The sequence below is a fragment of the Rana temporaria genome, chromosome 10, assembly GCF_905171775.1.
Source record: "Rana temporaria chromosome 10, aRanTem1.1, whole genome shotgun sequence".
In the NCBI taxonomy this organism is placed as follows: domain Eukaryota; kingdom Metazoa; phylum Chordata; class Amphibia; order Anura; family Ranidae; genus Rana; species Rana temporaria.
The window spans coordinates 2,084,629-2,104,213 of record NC_053498.1 but is presented as its reverse complement, the minus strand read 5'-3'; the positions used below and the strand labels follow the sequence as shown (position 1 = coordinate 2,104,213).

General features: G+C 52.4%; 1 protein-coding gene across 1 annotated transcript in view; it reads left to right on the top strand.

Moving 5' to 3' along the window:
- Positions 1-615: 615 nt before the first annotated feature.
- The window catches only part of LOC120915923 (chloride channel protein ClC-Kb-like), a 37,734-nt gene continuing 18,764 nt past the window's right edge, over positions 616-19,585 (top strand). Inside the window, exons 1-9 of the mRNA XM_040326766.1 lie at positions 616-707; positions 8,282-8,411; positions 9,332-9,460; positions 11,648-11,776; positions 13,070-13,209; positions 13,327-13,404; positions 15,862-15,940; positions 16,127-16,252; positions 18,458-18,542. Of these exons, the coding sequence (XP_040182700.1) occupies positions 8,306-8,411; positions 9,332-9,460; positions 11,648-11,776; positions 13,070-13,209; positions 13,327-13,404; positions 15,862-15,940; positions 16,127-16,252; positions 18,458-18,542 (872 nt within the window). The 5' untranslated portion in view covers positions 616-707; positions 8,282-8,305. The remainder of the gene's footprint in view (positions 708-8,281; positions 8,412-9,331; positions 9,461-11,647; positions 11,777-13,069; positions 13,210-13,326; positions 13,405-15,861; positions 15,941-16,126; positions 16,253-18,457; positions 18,543-19,585) is intronic.

The following is a 19,585-nucleotide window of genomic DNA, read 5'->3' as shown; positions in this document are numbered from 1 at the left end:
TTGGGGTACCACCACCATCACTGGAGTATCACCTCATTTAGGAGACTTTGGGGTACCACCGTCACTGGAGGATCACCTCATTTAGGAGACTTTGGGGTACCACCACCATCACTGGAGTATCACCTCATTTAGGAGACTTTGGGGTACCATCGCCATCACTAGAGGATCACCTCATCTAGGAGACTTTGGGGTACAATCACTGGAGGATCACCTCATCTAGGAGACTTTGGGGTACAATCGCTGGAGGATCACCTCATCTAGGAGACTTTGGGGTACAATCGCTGGAGGATCACCTCATCTAGGAGACTTTGGGGTACAATCGCTGGAGGATCACCCTATCTAGGAGACTTTGGGGTACAATCACTGGAGGATCACCTCATCTAGGAGACTTTGGGGTACAATCACTGGAGGATCACCTCATCTAGGAGACTTTGGGGTACAATCACTGGAGGATCACCTCATCTAGGAGACTTTGGGGTACAATCGCTGGAGGATCACCCTATCTAGGAGACTTTGGGGTACAATCACTGGAGGATCACCTCATCTAGGAGACTTTGGGGTACAATCACTGGAGGATCACCTCATCTAGGAGACTTTGGGGTACAATCGCTGGAGGATCACCTCATCTAGGAGACTTTGGGGTACACTCACTGGAGGATCCCCCCATCGGGGGTTGTCAGGAAGGAGAACCTCTTAGTCAGGCACAGGTGAGTGGGTCGGGGACGTGCCGGTATAGGTTGGCGATATCTCTCTGTATCCTCTATAGACTCCCAGTGACCGTTTCCTGCCGGCTCTCCCTGATTGGTGGAGGACGTCCTCCTGATCACCTTTTATTTGTTACATAAAATACCTTTTTTTAGGGAATTTTTTGCTGAATTTCTCTGTTTGGAGTTCGGGGAGCAGCAGAAGGGGGACCCCAACATGGATCAGAGCCGGGAATCATGGTGGGAAGGGGGGGGGGGGGGTCTGTGATATTCTCTGTCTGACAGATCAGACGTATTGATCATCAGGCGGGCGCGTTCACCCGGGGGGGGGACATCTAGGTGGGGGGCGAACGCCATGGGACACGACCAATACTATTCATGTCTATGAGCCTCGTTCACACCAACGCATTGTAGACACGTGGCGTCACAACGCACGTCAACGTGTCACAACACACGCCATTGCGTCAAAACGCACGTTAACGTGTCACAACGCACGTCAACGTGTCACAACGCACGCCATTGCGTCACAACGCACATCAACGTGTCACAACGCACGCCATTGCATCACAACGCACGTCAACGTGTCACAACGCACACCATTGCGTCACAAAGCACATCAACGTGTCACAACGCACGCCATTGCATCACAAAGCACATCAACGTGTCACAACGCACGCCATTGCATCACAACGCACGTCAACGTGTCACAACGCACACTATTGCGTCACAACGCACGTCAACGTGTCACAACGCACGCCATTGCGTCACAACGCACGTCAACGTGTCACAACGCACACTATTGCGTCACAACGCACGTCAACGTGTCACAACGCACGCCATTGCATCACAACGCACGTCAACGTGTCACAACGCACACTATTGCGTCACAACGCACGTCAACGTGTCACAACGCACGCCATTGCATCACAACGCACGTCAACGTGTCACAACGCACGCCATTGCATCACAACGCACGCCATTGCGTCACAAAGCACATCAACGTGTCACAACGCACGCCATTGCGTCACAACGCACGCCATTGCGTCACAACGCATGTCAATGTGTCACAACGCACACCATTGCGTCACAACGCATGTCAATGTGTCACAACGCACACTATTGCGTCACAACGCACGTTAACGTGTCACAACGCATGTTAACGTGTCACAACGCACGTCAACGTGTCACAACGCACGCCATTGCATCACAACGCACGTCAACGTGTCACAACGCACACTATTGCGTCACAACGCACGTTAACGTGTCACAACGCATGTTAACGTGTCACAACGCACATCAACGTGTCACAACGCACGCCATTGCATCACAACGCACGTCAATGTGTCACAACGCACACTATTGCGTCACAACGCACGTTAACGTGTCACAACGCATGTTAACGTGTCACAACGCACATCAACGTGTCACAACGCACGCCATTGCATCACAACGCACGTCAACGTGTCACAACGCACGCAATTGCGTCACAACGCACGTCAACGTGTCACAACGCACGCCATTGCGTCACAAAGCACATCAACGTGTCACAACGCACGCCATTGCGTCACAACGCATGTCAATGTGTCACAACGCACACCATTGCGTCACAACGCATGTCAATGTGTCACAACGCACACCATTGCGTCACAACGCATGTCAATGTGTCACAGCGCACACTATTGCGTCACAACGCACGTTAACGTGTCACAACGCATGTTAACGTGTCACAACGCACACGACATTGCGTCACAAAGCACATCAACATGTCACAACGCACGCCATTGCGTCACAACGCATTTCAACGTGTCACAACGCATGTCAATGTGTCAGAACACACGACATGGCGTCACAACGCATGTCAACATGTCACAATGCACGCCATTGCGTCACAACGCTCTGCTGTGCTATAGGATTACATATAAAAAAGAGGCAAAAAGTTAAACGCCTTTTAACAACGCATTTCAGCGCACACGTTCACACCGCACACGTTGATGCGCGCCGTGAGTGAGTTCCGAAAGTTTTGTACGATTTCTGAGACGCATTTATAGAGGAAATCTTTTCTGTAACGAGCAACAAAGTATTTCATTTATCAAATGTTTCAAGTGGCTGAATATTCGCCACCCCTCCCCCTCCCGGGCTGGGGGGGGATAATGGAGATATGGGACATTAGGGGGGGGGGGGGGGTGTCTGGGAGTATTAATAGATGGAGTGTGTCTGGGTGCGGAATGTGCCGACAGATTATCATTGTACAGCTGAGATAAAACCCGGAGAGGAGGAACCAGCGCCTGACAGCGACTCTCTGTGACCTTGGCGGAGGTCGCTGCATCCATCAGGTACACAGCGCCCCCTACTTATCATTATTATAATGACGGGACACGTCCTGCTGAACATAGACAGGATGCATGCCCCTCCCACCTGTGCATAATGTATATAGAGCCCCTCCCACTCTTCCCCACCCCTGCATAATGTATATAGAGCCCCTCCCACTCCTACATAATGTATATATAACCCCTCCCACATAATGTATATAGAGCCCCTCCCACCCCTGCATAATGTATATAGAACCCCTCCCACATAATGTATATAGAGCCCCTCCCACTCCCCCACATAATGTATATAGAGCCCCTCCCACCCTTGCATAATGTATATCGAGCCCCTCCCACTCTTCCCCACCCCGGCATATTGTATATAGAGCCCCTCCCACTACCCCACTTCTGCATAATGTATATAGAGCCCCTCCCACTCCTACATAATGTATATAGAGCCCCTCCCACATAATGTATATAGAGCCCCTCCCACTCCCCCTGCATAATGTATACAGAGCCCCTCCCACTCCCCCACATAATGTATATAGAGCCCCTCCCACCCCTGCATAATGTATATAGAGCCCCCTCCCACTCTTCCCCACCCCTGCATAATGTATATAGAACCCCTCCCACTCCTACATAATGTATATAGAACCCCTCCCACTCCTACATAATGTATATAGAACCCATCCCACATAATGTATATAGAGCCCCTCCCACCCCTGCATAATGTATATAGAACCCCTCCCACTCCTACATAATGTATATAGAACCCCTCCCACATAATGTATATAGAGCCCCTCCCACTCCCCCACATAATGTATATAGAGCCCCTCCCACCCTTGCATAATGTATATCGAGCCCCTCCCACTCTTCCCCACCCCGGCATATTGTATATAGAGCCCCTCCCACTACCCCACTTCTGCATAATGTATATAGAGCCCCTCACACTCCTACATAATGTATATAGAACCCCTCCCACATAATGTATATAGAACCCCTCCCACTCCCCCACATAATGTATATAGAGCCCCTCCCACCCTTGCATAATGTATATCGAGCTCCCCCCACTCCCCCTGCATAATGTATACAGAGCCCCTCCCACTCCCTTACATAATGTATATAGAGCCCCTCCCACCCCTTCATAATGTATATAGAGCCCCTCCCACTCCCTTACATAATGTATATAGAGCCCCTCCCACCCCTTCATAATGTATATAGAGCCTCTCCCACTCCCCCACCCCTGCATAATGTATATAGAGCCTCTCCCACTCCCCCACATAATGTATATAGAGCCCCTTCCACTCCCCCACCCCTGCATAATGTATATAGAGCCTCTCCCACTCCCCCACATAATGTATATAGAGCCCCTCCCACCCCTGCATAATGTAAATAAACCCCCTCTCATTCCCCCCACCCCTGCATAATGTATATAGAGCCCCTCCCACTCCCCCACCTCTGCATAATGTATATAGAGCCCCTCCCACTCCCCCACCCCCACATAATGTATATAGAGCCCCTCCCAGCTCTGCATAATGTATATAGAGCCCCTCACACTCCCCCACCCCTGCATAATGTATATAGAGCCCCCCCCAGCTCTGCATAATGTATATAGAGCCCCTCCCATTCCCCCACCCCTGCATAATGTATATAGAGCCCCTCCCACTCCCCCACCTCTGCATAATGTATATAGAGCCCCCCACCCTGCATAATGTATATAGAGCCCCTCCCACTCCCCCACCCCTACACAATGTATATAGAACCCCCCCCCCACTCCTGCATAATGTATATAGAGCCACTCCTACTCCACCACCCCTGCATAATGTATATAGAGCCCCTCCTATTCCCCCCACCCCTGCATAATGTATATAGAGCCCCTCCCACTCCCCCACCTCTGCATAATGTATATAGAGCCCCTCCCACTCCCCCACATAATGTATATAGAGCCCCTCCCACCCCTGCATAATGTATATAGAGCCCCCCCCCCCCCCAGCTCTGCATAATGTATATAGAGCCCCTCACACTCCCCCACCCCTGCATAATGTATATAGAGCCCCTCCCACTCCCCACCACTGCATAATGTATATAGAGCCCCCCACCCTGCATAATGTATATAGAGCCCCTCCCACTCCCCCACTCCCCCACCCCTACACAATGTATATAGAACCCCCCCCACTCCTGCATAATGTATATAGAGCCACTCCTACTCCACCACCCCTGCATAATGTATATAGAGCCCCTCCCACTCCCCCTGCATAATGTATACAGAGCCCCTCCCACTCCCCACATAATGTATATAGAGCCCCTGCATAATGTATATAGAGCCCCTCACACTCCCCCACCTCTGCATAATGTATATAGAGCGCCTCCCACTCCCCCACCTCTGCATAATGTATATAGAGCCCCTCCCATTCCCCCACCCCTGCATAATGTATATAGAGCCCCTCCCACTCCCCCACCCCTGCAGAATGTATATAGAGCCCCTCCCACTCCCCCACATAATGTATATAGAGCCCCTCCCACTCCCCCACCCCCGCATAATGTATATAGAGCCCCTCCCACACCCCCACCCCTGCAGAATGTATATAGAGCCCCTCCCACTCCCCCACATAATGTATATAGAGCCCCTCCCACTCCCCCACCCCTGCATAATGTATATAGAGCCCCTCCCAGCTCTGCATAATGTATATAGAGCCCCTCCCATTCCCCCACCCCTGCAGAATGTATATAGAGCCCCTCCCACTCCCCCACATAATGTATATAGAGCCCCTCCCAGCTCTGCATAATGTATATAGAGCCCCTCCCACACCCCCACCCCTGCAGAATGTATATAGAGCCCCTCCCACTCCCCCACATAATGTATATAGAGCCCCTCCCACTCCCCCACCCCTGCATAATGTATATAGAGCCCCTCCCACACCATAAAAAGGGTCACAACATTGCTTCACAGTCTGTAGTTTGTGTCACTGCCCCGCCCCCTACCTGTGAGATCATCACACCCATAATAAGTAACCCCACCCACGAACTGCATATTTATTAATCCCAAAGGGAAATGATTGTGACAATGTTACATTTAACAAAGTATTCTGAATCGGAATGATTTGCTTGCAGAGCCGCCACTCCCACTGTAAGCCTGATGTCACCCTTCAGCTGGTGTGCATTTGGGGAGACAGCAGCTGAACATCAGACGTGTGTTGTGTGAAAACTCAGCGAGCAATAAAAGTGCGTGCGCCCGTCTTATCTCCCTGTAAATCCTGAATTATGAGCCCCCCCCCCCGTAACACATGACATATATTTATATATACACAGACACTCCCCCGGGTCACATGTCTCCCCCTGTTGGCTGACAGCGGCAATGGCGGCCTCTTCCCACCTTGAGTGCGCTCAATCATCAACGATTGGATAACTAACCTGTCAATGTCGTTTATTGCCTGAGGGCCACGCCCACTAGAAATCCACCCGCACAATGTCACTGCCAAAAAAATGATAAAGTTTTAATTTGCAAATACACACAATATTACCAAAAGTATTGGGACGCCGGCCTTTACACACACATGAACTTTAATGACCTCCCAGGCTTAGTCCGGAGGGTTCAATATTGAGTTGGCTCCGCCCTTTGCAGCTATAACACCTTCCCCTCTTCTGGGAAGGCCGTCCACAAGGTTTAGGAGTGTGTCTATGGGAATGTTTGACCGTTCTTCCAGAAGTGTATTTGTGAGGTCAGGCACTGATGTTGGACGAGAAGGCCTGGCTCACAGTCTCCACGCTAAGGTGTTCTGTCGGGTTGAGGTCAGGACTCTGTGCAGGCCAGTCAAGTTCCTCAACCCCAAACTCGCTCACCCATAACTTTATGGACCTTGTTTTGTGTGATGGTCCAAACCATTAGGTGGAGGGGGGGGGGATAATGGTGTGGGGGGGTTGTTTTTCAGGGGTTGGGTTGGCCCTTTAGTTCCAGTGAACGGAACTTTTAAGGCGTCGGCATACCGAGACATTTTGGACAATTTCATGCTCCCAATGTTGTGGGAGGAGTTTGGGGATGTGGCCCCTCCCTGTTCCAACATGACTGCACACCAGTGCACAAAGCAAGGTCCATAAAGACACGGAGGAGAGAGTTTGGGGTGGAGGAACTTGACTGGCCTGCACAGAGTCCTGTCCTCAACCCGATAGAACACCTTTGGGATGAATTAGCGTGGAGACTGTGAGCCAGGCCTTCTCATCCAACATCAGTGCCTGACCTTACAAATACTCTTCTGGAAGAATGGTGAAACATTCCCATAGACACACCCCTAAACCTTGTGGACGGCCTTCCCAGAAGAGGTGAAGCTGTTATAGCTGCAAAGGGCGGGGCCAACTCAATATTGAACCCTCCGGACTAAGACTGGGGGGCCATTAAAGTTCATGTGTGTGTAAAGGCCGGCGTCCCAATACTTTTGGGAATATAGTGTGTAAAGGCGGGCGTCCCAATACTTTTGGGAATATAGTGTGTAAAGGCGGGCGTCCCAATACTTTTGGTAATATAGGGTGTAAAGGCGGGCGTCCCAATACTTTTGGGAATATAGTGTGTAAAGGCGGGAGCGTCCCAATACTTTTGGGAATATAGTGTGTAAAGGCCGGCGTCCCAATACTTTTGGTAATATAGTGTGTGTGTAAAGGCAGGCGTCCCAATACTTTTGGGAATATAGTGTGTGTGTAAAGGCGGGCGTCCCAATACTTTTGGGAATATAGTGTGTGTGTAAAGGCAGGCGTCCCAATACTTTTGGGAATATAGTGTGTGTGTAAAGGCGGGCGTCCCAATACTTTTGGGAATATAGTGTGTGTGTAAAGGCGGGGCGTCCCAATACTTTTGGGAATATAGTGTGGGGGTGTAAAGGCGGGGGCGTCCCAATACTTTTGGGAATATAGTGTGTGGGTGTAAAGGCGGGCGTCCCAATACTTTTGGGAATATAGTGTGTGGGTGTAAAGGCGGGCGTCCCAATACTTTTGGGAATATAGGGTGTAAAGGCCGGCGTCCCAATACTTTTGGGAATATAGTGTGTGTGTAAAGGCGGGGCGTCCCAATACTTTTGGGAATATAGTGTGTGGGTGTAAAGGCGGGCGTCCCAATACTTTTGGGAATATAGTGTGTGTGTAAAGGCGGGCGTCCCAATACTTTTGGTAATCTAGGGTGTAAAGGCGGGAGCGTCCGGCTTTTCTCTTCAGCCATTTGAATAAAAATGTACCCCGGTGTGTAATTCTGCCCCCCCCCCCCTGTTTTCTTTATTCTGTGCACAGAAGGAAAGTTGCGGACCCTGAAGGATGGGGGCCACGGATACGTCCGCCATTGAACAGGGGGAGGAACAACGATTGATGGTGCGCAAAGACATCTTCCGGCCGTGGCCCAAAACGCGGCGCGTGATGAAAGGTGAGGAGGAGGAGCGTGGAGCAGAAATGTGTCCCGGGGTAAATAAGCCCTCCATGTTTATCAAACTGCTTCTGTCCTGTAGATACAGACATAGGCCAAGCCGGCACCGTGCCTAGGGCCTCGCGGCCGCCAAATGCCTCGCACTCACAGGGGCCTCGAGGCCGCCTAAGGCCTCGCACTCACAGGGGCCTCACGGCCGCCTAAGGCCTCGCACTCACAGGGGCCTCGCGCCCGCCTAAGGCCTCGCACTCACAGGGGCCTCGCGGCCGCCTAAGGCCTCACACTCACAGGGGCCTCGTGGCCGCCTAAGGCCTCGCACTCACAGGGGCCTCGCGGCCGCCTAAGGCCTCGCACTCACAGGGGCCTCGCGGCCGCCTAAGGCCTCGCACTCACAGGGGCCTCGCGGCCGCCTAAAGGCCTCGCATTTACAGGGGCCTCGCGGTCGCCTAAGGCCTCGCACTCACAGGGGCCTCGCGGTCGCCTAAGGCCTCGCACTCACAGGGGCCTCGCGGCCGCCTAAGGCCTCGCACTCACAGGGGCCTCACGGCCGCCTAAAGGCCTCGCACTCACAGGGGCCTCGCGGCCGCCTAAAGGCCTCGCACTCACAGGGGCCTCACGGCCGCCTAAAGGCCTCGCACTCACAGGGGCCTCGCGGCCGCCTAAAGGCCTCGCACTCACAGGGGCCTCGCGGCCGCCTAAAGGCCTCGCACTCACAGGGGCCTCGCGGTCGCCTAAGGCCTCGCACTCACAGGGGCCTCGCGGCCGCCTAATTTGCCTGTGCCCAATTACTGATGCTGACCCTATAGACATGAAGTCACCAGGGCGGTACACCTGAGGGCACAGCCGGGGACGCCGCGTATTCCATGCCCAGGATGTGGAGTTTGTTTTTCCTCTAACCCCCCCCTCTCTGTCTCCCGCAGCCTGCTTGCTGGCCATCAAAGGGGTCCTGTTCCGCGTGGGAGATGACTGGTACTTCCTCTTCGCTCTGGGGGTCATCATGGCCCTCATCAGCTTCACCATGGACTTCACCGTCTCCAGGATGCTGAATGGTAGAGAGTTCCTGTGCAGGTTTAGTGGGGGGTGTTTTATAGATTGGGGGGGGGGGGCTTGGCCTTGTGTGGAAGGCTTTGAGTTGAGTCTCTGGAGTCCACAGGGGGGGTTACTGTCATGATGTGTATGGGGGTCCTATATATGGTGGGTCTGGAATGCCCTATTTGGTGTGTTTGGGGTCCTCTATATAACATGTGTTTGGTCCTGTATATGTTGGGTCTGGAATCATCTTCTATAAGATGTATCTTGGGTCCTCCTCTACATGTCGTGTCTTGGGTCCTCCTCTAGATCTCGTGTCTTGGGTCCTCCTCTAGATGTCGTGTCTTGGGTCCTCCTCTACATGTCGTGTCTTGGGTCCTCCTCTACATGTCGTGTCTTGGCTCCTCCTCTAGATATTGTGTTGGGTCCTCCTCTAGATATCGTCTTTGGTCCTCCTCTAGATGTCGTGTCTTTGGTCCTCCTTTAGATGGTGGGTCTTGGGTCCTCCTCTAGATGGTGGGTCTTGGGTCCTCCTCTAGATGGTGGGTCTTGGGTCCTCCTCTAGATGGTGGGTCTTGGGTCCTCCTCTAGATGGTGGGTCTTGGGTCCTCCTCTACATGTTGTGTCTTGGGTCCTCCTCTAGATCTCGTGTCTTGGGTCCTCCTCTAGATGTCGTGTCTTGGGTCCTCCTCTAGATGGTGGGTCTTGGGTCCTCCTCTAGATGGTGGGTCTTGGGTCCTCCTCTACATGTCGTGTCTTGGGTCCTCCTCTAGATGTCGTGTCTTGGGTCCTCCTCTAGATCTCGTGTCTTGGGTCCTCCTCTAGATCTCGTGTCTTGGGTCCTCCTCTACATGTCGCGTCTTGGGTCCTCCTCTACATGTCGCGTCTTGGGTCCTCCTCTACATGTCGTGTCTTGGGTCCTCCTCTAGATGGTGGGTCTTGGGTCCTCCTCTAGATCTCGTGTCTTGGCTCCTCCTCTAGATCTCGTGTCTTGGCTCCTCCTCTAGATCTCGTCTTGGGTCCTCCTCTAGATCTCGTGTCTTGGGTCCTCCTCTAGATCTCGTGTCTTGGGTCCTCCTCTACATGTTGTGTCTTGGGTCCTCCTCTACATGTCGTGTCTTGGGTCCTCCTCTACATGTTGTGTCTTGGGTCCTCCTCTACATGTCGTGTCTTGGGTCCTCCTCTACATGTCGTGTCTTGGGTCCTCCTCTACATGTCGTGTCTTGGGTCCTCCTCTAGATCTCGTGTCTTGGGTCCTCCTCTAGATCTCGTGTCTTGGGTCCTCCTCTAGATCTCGTGTCTTGGGTCCTCCTCTACATGTCGTGTCTTGGGTCCTCCTCTAGATCTCGTGTCTTGGGTCCTCCTCTAGATCTCGTGTCTTGGGTCCTCCTCTAGATCTCGTGTCTTGGGTCCTCCTCTAGATCTCGTGTCTTGGGTCCTCCTCTAGATCTCGTGTCTTGGGTCCTCCTCTAGATCTCGTGTCTTGGGTCCTCCTCTAGATGTCGTGTCTTGGGTCCTCCTCTAGATCTCGTGTCTTGGGTCCTCCTCTAGATCTCGTGTCTTGGGTCCTCCTCTAGATGGTGGGTCTTGGGTCCTCCTCTAGATGTCGTGTCTTGGGTCCTCCTCTAGATGTCGTGTCTTGGGTCCTCCTCTACATGTCGTGTCTTGGGTCCTCCTCTACATGTCGTGTCTTGGGTCTTCCTCTAGATCTCGTGTCTTGGGTCCTCCTCTAGATGTCGTGTCTTGGGTCCTCCTCTAGATCTCGTGTCTTGGGTCCTCCTCTAGATGTCGTGTCTTGGGTCCTCCTCTACATGTCGTGTCTTGGGTCCTCCTCTAGATCTCGTGTCTTGGGTCCTGTATATGGTGGGTTTGGGGTCTCCTATATGACGTGTCTTGGTTCCTGTATATGGTGGGTCTTGTATATGGTGGGTCTGGGGTGCTCTAGATGGCGGGTCTAGAGTCCTCAGAATTTAGTGTTTGGTCCTCTCTATGGTACATCTGGTGGGTATCCGGTGCCGTATATGGCGGGTCTGGGGTGGTCTAGATGGTGGGTTTAGGTAATAGGTCCATAGATTATGTTGAGTAAGAGAAGATAATGTTCGAGTATTGAACCACCCTACAGGTACCCCCCCCTCCCCCATCCTGAAGTTGAAGTGTACGATTTCAGGGCTGTGTTCTGATCCTCCCACCTTTTGATTCTTCATCAGTTCACCGCTGGCTGCAGCAGGAATTGGGGGGCCACACGCTGCTCCGCTACCTCTCCTGGGTGGTCTACCCCGTTGCCTTGGTGTCTTTCTCCACTGGATTTGCTCAGAGCATAACGCCTCACTCCGGGGGTAAGATGTTTTCTTTGGGGTGTGGAAGTGGGCCACTTCAGGGGGAAGATGCTCTCTCTGGGGGTAAATAGGGGTCACTTCAGGGGTAATATTTATTTTCTAAGGGTAAGAAGGGGGTTACTCCAGTGATAAGATGGTCTGTCTGGGGTATAAGGAGGTCACTCAGAGGATAAGATGTGCTCTCTGGGGTAGAAAGAGGTCACATCAAAGGGCAAAATCTTCTCTGTGGGTAGAAGGAGGTCACTCTGGGGGTGAGATTCTCTCTTTTGTATAAGGAAGTCACCTTGGGAGTGAGATCTTCTCTCTGGGGTATTAAGGGGTCACTCAGTGGTAAGATATCTTATCTGGGGTATGATGAGGTCACTCTGGGGGTAAGATATTTTGTATTGGGTATGTTGGGGGTCACTCTGGCAGTGAGATATTCTCTCTGGTGTATTAAGAGGTCACTCTGGGGGTAAGAGTCTCTCTTTTGTATAAGGAAGTCACCTTGGGAGTGAGATATTCTCTCTGGGGTATTAAGGAGTCACTCTGGGGGTAAGATGTGCTCTCTGGGGTATAAAGAGGTCACATCAAAGGGCAACATCTTCTCTGTGGGTATAAGGAGGACACTCTGGGGGTGAGATTCTCACTTTTGTATAAGGAAGTCACCTTGGGAGTGAGATCTTCTCTCTGGGGTATTAAGGGGTCACTCTGAGGTAAGGTGTCTTACCTGGGGTATGATGAGGCCACTCTGGGGGTAAGATGTTTTTTATTGGGTATATTGGGGGTCACCATGGGAGTGAGATCTTCTCTCTGGGGTATTAAGGGGTCACTCTGAGGTAAGGTGTCTTACCTGGGGTATGATGAGGCCACTCTGGGGGTAAGATGTTTTTTATTGAGTATATTGGGGGTCACTCTGGCAGTGAGATATTCTCTCTGGTGTATTAGGGAGTCACTCAGGGGGTAAGATGTGCTCTGTGGGGTAGAAAGAGGTCACATCAAGGGGAAAAATCTTCTCTGTGGGTATAAGAGGGTCACCGTGGGGGTGAGATGTTCCAGGCTGTGTCCACTCGTCCTGGAACTCGGTTTCACAGCATAATGTTGGGGGGCCCCTGGTTCCCTCTGAGGTATAACGGGGCCTGTCAGGGGGATACAACAGCTGATACAGGAGGAAATCATTGCATGGAGGATGTGCTGGTAGGTGGGAACGATAGGGTCACGGATTTCCAGGTTAAATGTCGGGGGAGATTTCTGAACTCGGGATATGATCGGCCACATGAGATCGATAGACCCAACACCTCTCTGTATGCGCAGGCTCTGGAATCCCAGAACTGAAGACCATCCTCACCGGGGTCATCCTGGAGGAGTATCTGACCATAAAGAACTTCGGAGCCAAGGTGGTGGGTCTGACCTGCACCCTGTCCGCGGGCAGCACCATGTTCCTGGGCAAAGTGGTGAGTAATGTGATTACAGCGCCGCAACCCCGCTTTTCACCCTGGCGCAGCGATCTCTGTACAGCACTACGGTATATGTCAGAGCTATATAAGAACCCACGTCTCCACTTCACACAGGGTCCCTTTGTCCATCTGTCCAGCATGATTGCCGCGTACTTGGGTAGAATGAGGTCCTCGGTCACTGGAGACTATGAGGTATGGACATCTGATCACCTGTCTGTCATTAGATTCATTATATAACATACATACATATAGAGTACCGACAGTGCCGTGTAATACCTCACCAGACCAGCAGGTGGCGCTATTATTTTGGCCTTTGACCTTACACACGAGACATACCCGCTGCTTTCCATAACAGATCACAGACAGGGCGGGGCAAGGGGGTGGGCCGCCACACGTTGGTGTTCTTCTGGTCTTCTTAAAAATGGAGGCCTGTGGAGACATCGTCTCCGCCCGCTGCAAACCCCCTAGTGGCGGTGGCGAAAAACCGACTTTCCCGGGACGCAATAAAAATCGGGAAAATGGTCTAAATACCGGGAATGTCCCGAGAAATTCAGGACAGTTGGCAACTATGTACATGTAGCAAGTTTCTGGGCCCCCAGAGGCCTAACCGTGACCTCCAGAGTTAGGGAGAGCTCCTTGTAGAGTGGGTGGAGGTGATGCAAGAAGAAATGATGGGCGCCAGTCACTTTTATTGTCTCATAACAGAACTGTGGGAGAGAGGGTTGGGGCCCAGGACACCCTTGAGTAGATGCAATGATAATTGACAGACTCTGAGACTAGGGACTCCCAAAGGCACCCCTCCACTAGGGACTCCCAAAGGCACCCCTCCACTAGGGACTCCCAAAGGCACCCCTCCCACTAGGGACTCCTAAAGGCACCCCTCCACTAGGGAGTCCCAAAGGACCCTTAATAAGGGTCTCCCAAAGGCACCCCTTCACTAAGGACTCCTAAAGGCACCCCTTCACTAGGGACTCCCAAAGGCACCCCTCCACTAGGGACTCCCAAAGGCACCCCTCCACTAGGGACTCCCAAAGGCACCCCTCATTAGGGTTTCCCAAAGACACCCCTTCACTAGGGACTCCCAAAGGCACCCCTCATTAGGGTCTCCCAAAGGCACCCCTTCACTAAGGACTCCATAAGGCACCCCTCCACTAGGGAGTCCCAAAGGCACCCCTCCCACTAGGGACTCCTAAAGGCACCCCTCCACTAGGGAGTCCCAAAGGACCCTTAATAAGGGTCTCCCAAAGGCACCCCTTCACTAAGGACTCCTAAAGGCACCCCTTCACTAGGGACTCCCAAAGGCACCCCTCCACTAGGGACTCCCAAAGGCACCCCTCCCACTAGGGACTCCCAAAGGCACCCCTCATTAGGGTCTCCCAAAGGCACCCATTCACTACGGACTCCCAAAGGCACCCCCCACTAGGGACTCCCAAAGGCACCCCTCCACTAGGGACTCCCAAAGGCACCCCTCCCACTAGGGACTCCCAAAGGCACCCCTCCACTAGGGACTCCCAAAGGCACCCCTCCCACTAGGGACTCCCAAAGGCACCCCTCCCACTAGGGACTCCTAAAGGCACCCCTCCCACTAGGGACTCCCAAAGGCACCCCTCCCACTAGGGACTCCCAAAGGCACCCCTCCACTAGGGTCTCCCAAAGGCACCCCTCCACTAGGGTCTCCCAAAGGCACCCCTCATTAGGGTTTCCCAAAGGCACCCCTTCACTAGGGAGTCCCAAAGGCACCCCTCATTAGGGTCTCCCAAAGGCACCCCTTCACTAAGGACTCCATAAGGCACCCCTCCACTAGGGAGTTCCAAAGGCACCCCTCATTAGGGTCTCCCAAAGGCACCCCTCATTAGGGTCTCCCAAAGGCAACCTTCATTAGTGTTTCCCAAAGGCACCCCTCCTCCACTAAGGACTCCATAAGGCACCCCTCCACTAGGGACTCCCAAAGGCACTCCTCCACTAGGGACTCCTAAAGGCACCCCTCCACTAGGGACTCCCCCGCCCCTTCCCCACATCAGGTCACAGAGAGATCTGCAGCGGGGCGGGATGTGATTGGCTGCCAATAGAAATTGAGCTGCGGCACCGACCGGCCTCTTGTTTATGCTGGTCTTTAGGAAAATGGCGGCCGGTGGAGACATTTTTCGCCGCCGCCGCTAGAGGTCAGTGGCCGGCGGAGACAAATCGGGAAAACAAGGACTAAATCCCGGGAATGTCCCGGGAAATTCAGGACAGTTTGTAAGTATGCACATGCCCACCCAGACAGCCGTCCAGGTGGCACAGAACCCTGATCACCTGACTCCACCCAAATAAATAGGCTCTCCCAGCAGGTCAAGGGGCTTAAAGAAACCCCTGCTCTTGTCTATCAAATGTCACCAGCTACAATGCCACCTAGTGACAAAAGAGAAAAGTGCAGCAATTCCAGAATTAGGGGGAAATCAGTGGATCTCCTAACAATTAGCCAGGAAAAATTACTAAATTGGTTAGCGACCCCGCCTAACCACGAGGGTGCTACATATAATAAACACATAAAAATGACATAAAACAGTAATCAATGTATCCATAAAACTAATGTTATCACTGAGCATGCAATAAATAAAACGCATGTGTCTGATGCGGTGGAGCGCTACGCACGTCTTCTCATTGCAGAATAAAAGTAAGGAGCACGAGATGCTGGTGGCGGCTGCGGCGGTGGGCGTGTCTACGGTGTTTGGAGCTCCGATAAGCGGTAGGAAGAAGATCTTTTACATGCTCTCTTGGATTTATTATTGTTGTGGATTTGGGGGTTCGGTGGATAGTTGAACATCGAAGAGGAATGTCCTCTTCCCTGAATACGTTTCCCCGTTCGGTTCATCCAGAAGAAGACACAATGTTATCTGTTGCATGCCTCTCCTCACCGTGGCTCTCGTTTCAGGCGTTCTCTTCAGCGTGGAAGTGATGTCATCGCATTTTGCTGTTAGAAATTATTGGCGTGGGTTCTTCGCTGCGAGCTGTGGGGCTTTTATGTTCCGGCTTTTGGCTGTCTTCAACAGTGAACAGGGTAACTCGGGGTAGAGGGTACAGGCAATGGGTTGGTAGTCGGAGTAGAGGGTACAGGACATGGGTCGGTGTAGAGGGTACAGGACATGGGTCGGTAGTCGGTGTAGAGGGTACAGGACATGGGTTGGTAGTCGGAGTAGAGGGTACAGGACATGGGTTGGTAGTCGGAGTAGAGGGTACAGGACATGGGATGGTAGTCGGTGTAGAGGGTACAGGACATGGGTTGGCAGTCTGTGTAGAGGGTACAGGACATGGGTTGGCAGTCAGAGTAGAGGGTACAGGACATGGGTTGGTAGTCGGTGTAGAGGGTACAGGACATGGGTCGGTAGTCGGTGTAGAGGGTACAGGACATGGGTTGGTAGTCGGTGTAGAGGGTACAGGACATGGGTTGGTAGTCGGAGTAGAGGGTACAGGACATGGGTTGGTAGTCGGAGTAGAGGGTACAGGACATGGGTCGGTAGTCTGTGTAGAGGGTACAGGACATGGGTTGGCAGTCAGAGTAGAGGGTACAGGACATGGGTTGGTAGTCGGTGTAGAGGGTACAGGACATGGGTTGGTAGTCGGTGTAGAGGGTACAGGACATGGGTTGGCAGTCGGTGTAGAGGGTACAGGACATGGGTTGGTAGTCGGTGTAGAGGGTACAGGACATGGGTCGGTGTAGAGTGTACAGGACATGGGTTGGCAGTCGGTGTAGAGTGTACAGGACATGGTTTGGTAGTCGGTGTAGAGTGTACAGGACATGGGTTGGCAGTCTGTGTAGAGGGTACAGGACATGGGTTGGTAGTCCGAGTAGAGGGTACAGGACATGGGTTGGTAGTCGGAGTAGAGGGTACAGGACATGGGTTGGTAGTCGGTGTAGAGGGTACAGCACATGGGTTGGTAGTCGGTGTAGAGGGTACAGGACATGGGTTGGTAGTCGGAGTAGAGGGTACAGGACATGGGTTGGTAGTCGGAGTAGAGGGTACAGGACATGGGTTGGTAGTCGGAGTAGAGGGTACAGGACATGGGTTGGTAGTCGGAGTAGACTGTACAGGACATGGGATGGTAGTTGGTGTAGAGGGTACAGGACATGGGTTGGTAGTCTGTGTAGAGGGTACAGGACATGGGTTGGTAGTCGGTGTAGACTGTAGAGGACATGGGTTGGTAGTCGGTGTAGAGGGTACAGGACATGGGTTGGCAGTCTGTGTAGAGGGTACAGGACATGGGTTGGTAGTCGGTGTAGACTGGAGAGGACATGGGTTGGTAGTCGGTGTAGAGGGTTCAGGACATGGGTTGGTAGTCGGAGTAGAGGGTACAGGACATGGGTCGGTAGTCAGTCTAGAGGGTACAGGACATGGGTTGGTAGTGAGTCTAGAGGGTACAGGACATGGGTTGGTAGTCGGTGTAGACTGTAGAGGACATGGGTTGGTAGTCGGTGTAGAGTGTACAGGACATGGGTTGGTAGTCGGAGTAGAGGGTACAGGACATGGGATGGTAGTCGGTGTAGAGTGTACAGGACATGGGTTGGTAGTCGGTGTAGAAGGTACAGGACATGGGTTGGTAGTCGGTGTAGACTGTAGAGGACATGGGTTGGTAGTCGGTGTAGAAGGTACAGGACATGGGTTGGTAGTCGGAGTAGAGGGTACAGGACATGGGATGGTAGTCGGTGTAGAGTGTACAGGACATGGGTTGGTAGTCGGTGTAGAGGGTACAGGACATGGGTTGGTAGTCGGTGTAGAGGGTACAGGACATGGGTTGGTAGTCAGAGTAGACTGTACAGGACATGGGTTGGTAGTCGGTGTAGAGGGTAGTAGAGTGTAGGGATGAGGGGATGGTAGTCGCAGTAGAGTGTAGGGATGAGGGGTTGGTAGTCGGAGTAGAGTGCAGGGATCAGGGGTTGGTAGTCGGAGTAGAGTGTGGGGATCAGGGGTTGGTAGTCGGAGTAGGGATCAGGGGTCCGTAGTCAGAGTAGGGATCAGGGGTTGGAAGTCGGAGTAGAGTGTAGGGATGAGGGGTTGGTAGTCGGAGTAGAGTGTAGGGATGAGGGGTTGGTAGTCGGAGTAGAGTGTATGCATGAGGGGTTGGGTCTCGGAGTAGAGTGTAGGGATTAGAGGTTGGTAGTCAGAGAGGAGGGAAGGGATCAGGGGCTGGTAGTCGGAGTAGGGATCAGGGGTTGCTGGTTTTGGAAATGATGAGAAATAAGATTAACCCCTTGTGTTCTCTGCAGAGACAATTTTGGCCATCTTCAAGACCAGCTTCAAGATCACGTTTCCCTTTGACCTCCCGGAGATGTTCTTCTATGGGATTTTGGGGTGAGTGCGGCCGTCACATCTACGGGAAAGTCTATCTGGGTGGTCTCAGCGCTGGAGTCCCGCAATCCTGCATTCTAGGAATCGGTGGATTGGGTCGGGCTGCCGGGAGGTCGCAGCAGATCCATGAAGATTGTTTGAGACATTGTTGCAGAGATTGGGGAGGTCATTGTGATGTCACAGAGCGCCGCCATAACCCGCGAGATCCAATAAGTAATCAGCAGGTGTAGATCTTATAACGGGTCAAATGACCTGAAATAAGAACTGCCAGTATTGCCCAATAATTCCAGTCTAAACCATCACAACTGATATCACTATTGGAGCCTTCAAAAACTAGGCAAGTCCATTGGGTAGGGTGACGTCACCGATGGGGCTTGTAATGGTGGGCGGATCTGTAGGTTGGGGGTTATGTACTTTACATGATAACGACTACACCGCGCTCATTCAAAATATATAACTTTATTGGATGTTCGGTTTTAGAAAAGTCCCAATAAAGTGCGTGTTCCAAATCAAAACAGCTTGAAGTGAAAAGTGTTGAAGATCGTGAAATGGTAGTCGGAGTAGAGGGTACAGGACATGGGTTGGTAGTCGGTGTAGAAGGTACTGGACATGGGTTGGTAGTGGGAGTAGACGGTACAGGACATGGGTTGGTAGTAGAAGTAGACTGTACAGGACATGGGTTGGTAGTCGGAGTAGAGGGTACAGGACATGGGTTGGTAGTCGGAGTAGAGGGTACAGGACATGGGTTGGTAGTCGGAGTAGAGTGTACAGGACATGGGTTGGTAGTCGGAGTAGAGGGTATAGGACATGGGTTGGTAGTCGGAGTAGAGGGTACAGGACATAGGTTGGTAGTCGGTGAAAAGGGTACAGGACATGGGTTGGTAGTGGGTGTAGAGGGTACAGGCCATGGGTTGGTAGTCGGAGTAGAGTGTACAGGACATGGGTTGGTAGTCGGAGTAGAGGGTACAGGACATGGGTTGGTAGTGGGTGTAGAGGGTACAGGCCATGGGTTGGTAGTCGGAGTAGAGTGTACAGGACATGGGTTG